General features: G+C 41.4%; 1 protein-coding gene across 5 annotated transcripts in view; it reads right to left on the reverse strand.

The window, feature by feature from the left end:
- The window catches only part of MAK (male germ cell associated kinase), a 59,428-nt gene extending 50,376 nt beyond the window's left edge, over positions 1–9,052 (reverse strand). For 3 of the 5 annotated variants that reach the window (XR_003521604.2, XM_027603177.2, XM_027603180.1), the window contains exons 1-2: positions 8,818–8,958; positions 1,797–2,124 (exon numbers count right to left, since the gene is read on the reverse strand). Coding sequence is in view for 4 of the 5 variants with exons in the window: in XM_027603177.2 (XP_027458978.1) it covers positions 1,797–1,897 (101 nt within the window). In the remaining variant the exon portion in view is untranslated. Of the gene's footprint in view, positions 1–1,661; positions 1,739–1,796; positions 2,125–8,817; positions 8,959–8,979 lie in introns of those variants that run through there. The other 2 variants (XM_027603179.2, XM_027603178.2) reach the window with 2 other exon arrangements.
- Between the last annotated feature and the right edge of the window lie 1,421 nt (positions 9,053–10,473).

Below are 10,473 nucleotides of genomic sequence, written 5' to 3' on the forward strand. Positions count from 1 at the left end.
ATTCCTATTTGCTAAGAGCTTTTTTCTTCCAGTCACGAGTGATATTGAATTTTACTAAGCCCATTCGGTAAATACTTCATTTCAGTTATTGCACATTGTACATTTATTTGACAATAATGGCTGTTGACAATATTTTATAAAGTTATTTCCTTATACATGTAATGCTTTGGATCATGCTTTTCAAAGTTTTTAACATTTGATGAGCATTTGTTAAAGCATTTTAAATTTTAGATTGTCATCATTTGGTTGATGTGGTAATCGGTCTCCAGGACTCATTCTGGAGGAAGCCGACTGCGTGTCATGAGAGGACTCATGAAACCCTCTGTAGAGGCCCATGTGAACAGGCCACTTGTCAACCACGTGCGTGAGTGTTGTGTTGTGGGCTAAACTGTGCCCCCCCCCAAATTCATATGCTGAAGTCTTAACCCCCCGTACCTCAGGATGTGACCTTATTTGGAGGTAGGGTCTTTACAGAGGCAGTGAAGTTAAAATGAAATCATTAGGGTGATCCTTAATCCAATATAACTGATGTTCTTATAAAAAGGGGAAATTTGGATACAGAGATAGGCACAGAGGGAAGACCATGTGGAAGAGACAGGGGGAGAAAAATGGCGTCCATAAGCCAAGGAGACAGACCTAGAATAGATCCTCAGAAGGAACCCACCCCGCTGACACCTTGATTTTGGACTTCTAGCCTCCAGAATTGTAAATCTGTAAGTTTCCCTTGTTGAAGCCACACACAGTCTGTGGCTTACACTTTGTTATAGCATCCTAGTCTCGGCTAAATTTCCCCCACCCAATCCATATGTTGACATCGTAAATATCTGAGTGTGACTGTATTTAGAGATAGACTTTAAAGAATTAATTAAGGTTCAATGAGGTCTTTAGGGTGGTCCCTAATACGATATTACTAGTGTCCTTATAAGAAGAGATTAGGATGGAGACGTGCACAGAGGGAAGATCCTGTGAGGACACCGGGAGAACAGAGCCGTCTACAAGCCATGGAGCGAGGCCGCAGAAGAAACCACCCCTGCTGAAAGCTTAATCTCTGACGACGCACCTGCCAGAACTGTGAGGAAAGCAATCTCTGTTTAGGCCACCCAGTCTGTGGTATTTTGTTACGGCAGCCCTAGCCCACCACCCAGTGAGCCACCTTCGAAGGGGGATGCTGCTGTCCCGGGCCAGCCTTCTGCTGACCGCTCCCTCCGGAGACACCTGCAGCCAGAGCTATCCAGCTGAGTTACTCCTAAATCCCTGACCCCCGGAAACGGTGAATTCGTAAATCTTTGTTCTTGTTTTAAATCACTAAGCATTGGGGTAATTTGTTTATGTGTAATAGATAACAAACACTGCAGATTCAGAAGAAATAATTAAGTTAATAATAATTCTATTTCACTGGTAAGCTTAGGAGAATAGCACATACCATTTGGAACTCAATTTGATATTAGGAGCACCATCTGATTCTGAGGTCCGTTGTTTTAAGGAAATAATAAATTCTACTCTGCACTCAACTTTAAATTCTAAAACATTTTCAAACATGGCCTTCAGTTTCGGCTCCAATTTGTTATGCATAAAAAGTAGAGCACTTATATTTTTTGATGTATCAATGTAGCTGGACAAACCAGAAAACACGGAAACAATGTATGTGGGGATAAGCAGACCTCCTTTCTGGCAGTGTTTCTCCAGAATGGCATTCCCCATGAGCCAAACAAGCGCAGAATCCACACTCAGCGTCTTTCTAAAGAAAGGGAAAAGAAAGATCAGAGCTTCAAACCTTGCAGTGTCGCACACCGTACCTTTTGATGGCCACCAGCTCCCCAGATTCGTTACTCTTGCCCATCAGCACACTCCCGTAAGTGCCGTCCCCCAACTGTTTCATGGTTGTGTATCGGTTCATCTTGGAAAAATAGTGCAACAGAAGTTGCTGGTTGAAATGACTTCTTTTTTGAATATAAACTTAAATGCTTCTTTATTTTTGTTTTTTTCCCCTCAGACTGTTGTTGCTACACCGGTGACAGGTTTGCCATCATTAGACGCAGGCTCTTCCCCAGGATTAGGTAGGTTCATGAGATATAGCGATAAGGAATCTGGCAAGGAAACAGTGCTTCCATTCCTATGAACACCCTATAAACAAACAAACAAACAAACAACAAGAATAAAAAATTCTCATTGAAGAATCTCTTCAAAAAATTTACTGGTAACCTAAGCACGGGGAAGAATTATAAATACTGGTGGGCTAAACATTTGTCAGTAAGTCCTTTGTGCTATGTGGAATGGGGTTCACATATAACAGACTGATAATATTCATTTATGACTGCTTCATTTACATGGGGCTGTGCTATTTATCCCATTATATTCAGTAAATACTGGCTTAATGATTTGTAGGATTCCTTTTATACTGAATATAATCTGCATTATTCCAAATCAGACATTGGAAAATCAGACAACTATATTATATCCATTCTTTGAATCACTTTTTGCATTACATTTAATTTGGCCCATGATCCCTTATGTGAAACTCCTGGGCCAGATGTGTTTGGAATCCAGGAATCTGTACATTTTAGAAAAGTAATATGGTGGATATAGCATACATTATGTAACACCTCCCAAGCAGCATCTTTTTTTTATTTTAAAGATTTTTAAAAATTTTTTATTTTGTTATGTTAATCACCATACATTACATCATTAGTTTTTGATGTAGTGTTCCATGATTCCTTGTTTGCGTATAACACCCAGTGCTCCATGTAGAACGTGCCCTCTTTAATACCCATCACCCGGCTAACCCATCCCCCTACCCCCCTCCCCTCTAGAACCCTCAGTTTGTTTCTCAGAGTCTATAGTCTCTCATGGTTCATCTGCCCCTCCGATTTCCCCCCCTTCATTTTTCCCTTCCTGCTATCTTCTTTTTTTTTTTTTAACATATAATGTATTACTTGTTTCAGAGGTACAGATCTGTGATTCAACAGTCTTGCACGATTCACAGCGCTCACCATAGCACATACCCTCCCCAATGTCTATCACCCAGCCACCCCATCCCTCCCACCCCCCCCACCACTCCAGCAACCCTTAGTTTGTTTCCTGAGATTAAGAATTCCTCATGTCAGTGAGATCATATGACACATCTTTCTCTGATTGACTTATTTGGCTCAGCATAATACCCTCCAGTTCCATCCACGTCGTTGCAAATGGCAAGATCTCATTCCTTTTGATGGCTGCATAATATTCCATTGTGTATATATACCACTTCTTCTTTATCCATTCATCTGTCGATGGACATCTTGGCTCTTTCCACAGTTTGGATATTCTGGACATTGCTGCTATAAAGATCGGGGTACACGTACCCCTTTGGATCACTACATTTGTATCTTTGGGGTAAATACCCAGTAGTGCAATTGCTGGGTCATATGGTAGCTCTATTTTCAACTTTCTGAGGAACCTCCATACTGTTTTCCAGAGTGGTTGCACCAGCTTGCATTCCCACCAACAGTGTAGGAGGGTTCCCCTTTCTCCGCATCCCCGCCAACATCTGTCGTTTCCTGACTTGTTAATTTTAGCCATTGTGACTGGTGTGAGGTGGTATCTCATTGAGGTTTTGATTTGGATTTCCCTGATGCCGAGCGATGTTGAGCACTTTTTCATGTGTCTGTTGGCCATTTGGATGTCTTCTTTGGAAAGATGTCTGTTCATGTCTTCTGCCCGTTTCTCCCAAGCAGCATCTTAACATAGCTGCAGAAAACTGTACAGAAGTCCACTAAGTAAAAGAGATGAAGGCTACACTGGCATCACATCATTCAGGTCGTGTTACATTGCAATGTTGTATAAATTTATTTTAAAATGTTCATTTTTCAGAGTTTTGTGAATTTTGAAACTACAGATGAGGGACTGTGGATCTGTATATATTAGAAGGGTACAGATTTCAGCAGGTTCTGATTTTATTACTGCAGTTAAAGAAAAACAGAACAAAGTGCTGGCTTTACTGTGTACCCCATTAGGACATTCAGTAGTTTCCTCACTTCCGTCTTAGTTCTGTTTCAAGGAACTGCTTCTCATTTCATTCTTAGATAGCTTTTAAAAATCTCTGTCATTCTGTTACAAGGCTTTATGCTGAGTTGCAGATGGTAACAAAATGCTTGGCACCATTAAAATAGTTTATTTTAAAATGCCTTTTATAATTTGATGCTTCATTCAAAGATTTCTTTCACTGTAGTACTGTTTCATTTCCACAAAATAAAATCATAGAAATTGTTTTTCTCTTCTATGCAGAAATTTAGGACCCACAGGTTATGACGTGGTCATCAAAGTACCTAAGACTTCCAAAAGCAGGCTTTCAGGAGGAAGAAACAAAAGTGCAGGGAAGGACAATAAAACTATGTTTATTCCTATTACGGGAATGTATTTGTCCATAGGAAAGGTGGGAAGAGCCCTGTGGGACTTAAAAAGTACTTAAAAAGTAACAGGGTGGGGGTGCATTAGGGTATCATTTATTTTACTTCATATAGATAATACCCCCTTGAAAGTCATGTATGAATTAATTTAGGCTGTGCTAACTGTGGCCAGGATCTTAAAAAAGAGATCACAATAGTAGATTCCTTATCTATTTAGGTATTCTTTTTCAGCTTAAGTCTGAACAAATGGTCTTAACGGATGCCAGCAAATGATTCCCCATTTGCCTGGAAATAGAATTTTTTGTAAGTGGTATTTACATTATACATGTACATGGAATCGATATATTAAGGCATTTATAGAAAGAAAGTCATCACCCCTTCTGCATGGTTCCTGACCCATACATGTATTTGCTTTTCTTAATTTTTTCCTTTATCTGCATAAGGAAATATTTTTGAAAGATCTTTTGGGTTTGTTTTTTTTTTAAGATTTTATTTTTAAGTCATCTCTGCATCCAACATGGGGCTTGAACTCATAACCCCATGACTCTTGAGTCGCATGCTCTTCCAACTGAGCCAGCTGGGCACCTCTGGGTTGTTTGTTTTGTACTATGTGTTATGATTAAACAAAACACAGACTAAAATGTATTTATTCTTATCATTTAGAATTTTATTAAATCAGTATTTTGCAGTTTGTTATCAACATGTTAAATTGTTTGACATCTTTTCTAGCTTATCTTACTTGAGGTGACATACACCGGCCTTTTAAGGAAAAGTGCTCTCTATAGGTTTACTGATCCCTTCTGGTTAAGTAACAATATAGAGAATATATTTGTCCACAAGGCCACGGTGTTCGTCGTATCAGTAGGATTGTAATCTATAATATAATGTATCTATAATCAATCAGAGAATCAATGATGGAGTCAGTCTAGTACTTGCATTAGGTTTGAGGCTGCTTGTTTTTTGTAGGGTAGTCCCCAACTTCTAAAGAACTCATTCTTACTGGCTTTTACAATCACTGATGCAGCTAAAGGAACTACCCCCCCCCCCCGTTTTTCCTTCAAAACCATGCAGAGTCTGCCCCACAATGAAAACTGCCCACCCTCACCTCCACTTTAAGATTCCTAACCCATTTCCTTACCCTAAAATACCAAAATGCTACTGACCAAATGGAAATTGCAAATGGTGCTCCTTACCCCTACTAGACCCTGAAGCTGCATCTGGCTCTATACCCAGAAGGACACTAGAAAAATAATAGGCCAGAAACAGTGGAGGGAAAGAAAGTAGGAGTACAGGAGGAAGGGAGTCTAAGTAGAGCTCCCCTTATGAAAACTAATTTCTTAATTCAGAAATTCAGTGGGATAATAACATCATCTTTTCTTTCATGTTAATACTAATTGAGGACAAGTGCTGAGGGCCTGATAGGCAGGAAGTAATGTAGGCAATTCTGGAAAAGGACATATTGCTTGAGAAGGGAATGAAAGAGGGAGGCTGCCCAGGTGCGAAAAGAAATGCAGAGGTGACAGGGTCCAAGAAACAATAGTCAAAATTTTCCTTGCAGTGACTTAACCTCGAAAAGTGGAATTAATTGCCTCTTTATCTTCCACTATTAAGACCATCAACCACCACCATCACCAGTATTATTAGCACTACAGATCTTCACTCATTGATGACTTCCTGCATTGGCCTGGAAACCCAACAATTTTTGGAGTGGAAATTGTAGAAACTTTTTGCCAAGCCTAACCAACCACTTTCCGAATAAACGCTGGAAACACAATTTGTATCACGTGAGGGTGGCTACAGCATAGGGTCTACTTACATTCAGGGAAGAATGAACAGGGGACACAGCCATTTCTCAGCTTCTATCATTTAAGGGGTGGAGTGATGAAGATAATGGACATGACATAGATTTTAAAAAGTCTGATTTGTGGTTCTCAGAGAATCTGTCCAGTTTAAGCCCTACCTAACCTTTAAGTAAAAACAAGTTTATACTATGCTCCCAAACAAAAACCTTAGAGAGGCCTCTTTTGAGACATACTAATTACAAAACAGATCGTTTTCCAGGGTTAGAAGCCAACCATTTCCTTGAAATCCTCCTTGAAAATATAAAGACAATGGCCTCATGTAAAGAGGCACAGATATCAAGGTGAAGAGTTTTTTATTTGTTTGTTTATTTATTTATTTATTTAAATCATTATTCCCATGTTTCTACTCACTGATGGCACATAAACAACTACTTTAACTGATGTACCACAGCAAGCTCCTAAACTAATTACTAGTCAAAAGCAATAGATGTAAGTTAAGAAGACATAGGCTGCCTACGGGTCCCCAGTTCACACACAATAATATGTCTCTACAGGTTACATTCATTCTTCTCTGTTGATCTACAGAAAACAAATTCTGCCGAATAGAGATGTATTAACATGACTTCTTATGTATGTGAATATTTCCATCTCTACAGTTGACTCTTGAACAACATGGGTTTGAACTGTACAGGTCCACTTATATGCAGATTTTTTTCTGATCAATACCATACAGTACTGTGAATGTATTTTCTTTCTGATTTTCTTAATAACATGTTCTTTTGTCTAGCTTACTTTATTGGAAGAATACAGTACATAATACATACACAAAATGTGTGTTAATTAACTGTTTATGTCATCAGTAAGATTTCTGGAGGAAGCGGGCTATTAGGTTTTTGGTGAGTCAAAAATTATACTAGAATTTTTGACCGTGAGGAGGTTCAACCCCTAATCCCTGCATTGTTCAAGGGTCAACTGTATATATATTTCCATATATATGTATATACATGCAACAAGGCAGGACACAAGTAAATGTAATACAACTATGATCCTTAATTTAGCAGAACTATTAGGAACTTGGAATTTTCTACAATTAAGTTACAATATTTAGTGACTTTCCTACGGCTAAACAAACCTTATATTTTGATTTAAAGAAAGAGATTTAGAGACTCAATTATAGACCTGCATTAAACAAATACCCTTATAATTTCTCTCCTATTATAGTTTTCTTTTTATCTAAGTGCACAATTACTGTAAACTTAAGCTGTATTCTCAGTAGCTTCTGCCAGCTAAAAGGGATTTAGATGGGATTAAAGAAGATTAAACACAGAGGGCAAATGGAGGGTAAAACTTGTGTCTGCCAATCACTGAACAGATAACGTTTGGAAATCTTCAACTTGTCTTTGCAGAACCTACTGTAACGATATCACTCCAACGCTGACATTAACGTTTGTTTAAAAAATAACCTTTTAAGAATCACTAAGCTGTTTAAGAGCAAGACAAAAAAAGATCTCAAAGTAACCAAAACATATGTTTACAGAAATTGAAAGGAGAGCTTTTACAGTGGGACAACAAAGATTCCGTGTTTAAAAAAACAACAGCATTGTGCTTTGTGCTAACATTCACACATTATACTAAAACTAAACAAAATAAAAAACCACCCCAACAGAGAGATCAAACATCCTTGCGCAAGGCTAACTTTGCATAAGCAGTTAAGTGGCCACCTTGGGGTGGGCGTTCTCCCTGTCCCGGACGCTGCAGTGAATTGGGAGATGGCGAACGTAGAGGAAAGTCAGAAGGCTGGAGAGTAATGTGTTACTTTGGCTCAAAGAACATCGTTATCATTAGGACAGATGTCTGCTCATTTAAAATGATTATCTAAATATAATTAATCTCCTTTAGAATTGAAATTACAAGCCCCTAATATTAGTTTTATTGCTCCCCACTTCCTTGCCCCCTCCTCTGTCCCTAAATTAAAATGTCTTGTCTGCGGTAAGAAAGTTTTCACCACGCCGACTCTCCGATCTTTTTTCGCAAACTAGGGCCCTGTAAAAGACTCCTGGGGTCCTGGTCCTGCCGGTGTGCCGGAAAGGGGTCGTCCCCCGGGCCCTGTGTGTCCGGCCGCCGACGGCGGGTGATCCCCCAGCATCCCCGCAGCCGGTCTGGCGGGCCACTTCTGGCTGCCCCCCAGAGCCACCCTGCGCCGGGATTCTGCTGGGAGTCATTTGGGATGCACGAATGAGGACGGAATTTAGACCCGGTTTTCTTTCTTTTCCTTCCTTTTTTATTTTGTAGTTGTGAACTCAATTCCGCTGCCTTCCCGAGACGGGATCTCGCTTCTCACTCCTATTCTCACTCCTAGTTTCCCCTCCAGCCCCAGCAGTAGAGCGAGCGGTGGAGGGGGGTGGGGTGGGGGGCGTAGGGGATCAAAACGGAGAGGTTCCGGGGCCGGGGTCCTCACACTGAGGTATGCCTGCCGTCTTCCTCCCACCCGGAATCTAGCCCTCCGTCAAGGAGCGCGGAAAAGTGGTCCAGGGGACCTCGGAGAGCGAGGAACGAAGTAGGCGCAGAAGGACCCTCCCCCGCTTCGCCCTCGTCCCCCGGGTCCTTCTCCCTCCCGTCCCTCCCCCTACCAGTGTCCAGGCCACTTCTCTCGGCGGGGGTTGGCCCAGGTAGGACGGGGCGCCGAGGGGACATGCCGGGCGGGCCTCGCAGGACAGGCTCGAGCTGGATCGGACAGAGGGTGGCGGCCCCGCAGCCGGCTCGGGATTACCGGCCCGGCACCCGGCGCTTACCTCTTTCGCTTGCATGTGAAGCTCAGGCGTCTTGTGTGTTTCGTCTCCTAGGAAACGGCGGGGGCGGTGCGCTGGCTACTGAGCTTTCCGCCTGCTTACGCCCCGCCCACGGGGGCGTGGTCAATCCGGACAAACCCCGCCCTGTCCTGCAAGCCCCGCCTCTCTCGGGGCAGGGCTTCCGTTAACACCTGGGCGCCTCTAGAGCTGGTGCTCTCTGTAATTGGGGCTTCAGAAAGTCTTGGTTACCTTTACAGTTTTTTTTTGTAGGAAGTTGGTTTGTTTGCCCTTTATTCTGTTTTGGTTTTGCTTGGATTCATTCTACAAAAGAACTTGATTTGTTAAATCTGGTTTGCAGACTTGGAAAGGGCAGAAGAAAGGTACATGTTGGCCTTTACTTGTATTTGCTTGTGCGTCTACCACCTGGGGGAAAATTGCTCTTGGATTGCAGTCCCTTGTATCAGTCAACTGTTCGGGTATGTTACCTCCTAGGCCGCACTTCTAAGTTTGTTTTCATTTATTCATTCAGAGAACCTACTAAGTACCAGTTAGAGTGTTAGTGGTAATTCCAAGATAAACCACTATGTTTGTGTAAATGAGTAAATAGTAACTAGTCTAGAGTTGTGAGAGGAGGACAAACTTGTGTTACTGCGAAAAAATGTCCAGATTGGCTAGCAAGAAGGGTCCATGAATCAGAAGCATGAGAGACAAGGCAGTGATGTATCCATTTAATAATTATCTATGAGGTATCGGCCCTGGGCTTGGCACTAGAATAATGCCACAGTAAACAAGACAGATATGCTCTTGGCCCTCTTGCAGTATAAAGAAAAAATAGGCAGAAAAGTAAAAAGCTTTTAAAGTTACATCATGGAGGTCTTATATGACCAGATATGAAGCCTAGGACTTACCACACATTAACGGGGGAACTAATGAAAAATTTTCCACAGAGGAGTGACATGTTCATATCTGCATTTCAGAAAGATCACAAAAGCAGCAGTGAGTAGGGCAAATTTTAGCTGTGAGTCTGGAGGCAAGAGAAAGAAAAGCAGGTGATGTCAGTTGATCAGGAAGAAATGATGATGATCCGACTGTGCAGCAGGGATGATGGAAACAGAAGAGAAAGGGACAGAACTTAATTTAGGTGTTAAAATCAACAGGCCCATCCAGCTTAGGTGAGTGGTGGACAGTGGTGTCCAAAACCGAGTTGAGAAATGTTGGAAGAGAAGCAGATTTGTAGGTACTGTATGGGAGAGATCATAAGGCCAGTTGTGAAAATCTTGAGTTTGAGTCCAAATGGAGGTTACGAGAGGGTAATTTGAAACAGATTTATAACTTAGAGTTGGAAGAGCTGAAACGATAGCTGAAGTCCAAGGGTGTGGATGAGATAAGCTAGGAAGAAAGGAGAACTGGGATTCTGGAAAACTCTTTAAATATTTTAAAAATACTGTAAAGGGTGGGGGAGAAAAACAGAGATGTGGAAGAGAGAAGGACTGAAAA

The sequence above is a fragment of the Zalophus californianus genome, chromosome 7 (genome assembly GCF_009762305.2).
Source record: "Zalophus californianus isolate mZalCal1 chromosome 7, mZalCal1.pri.v2, whole genome shotgun sequence".
NCBI classification, from domain to species: domain Eukaryota; kingdom Metazoa; phylum Chordata; class Mammalia; order Carnivora; family Otariidae; genus Zalophus; species Zalophus californianus.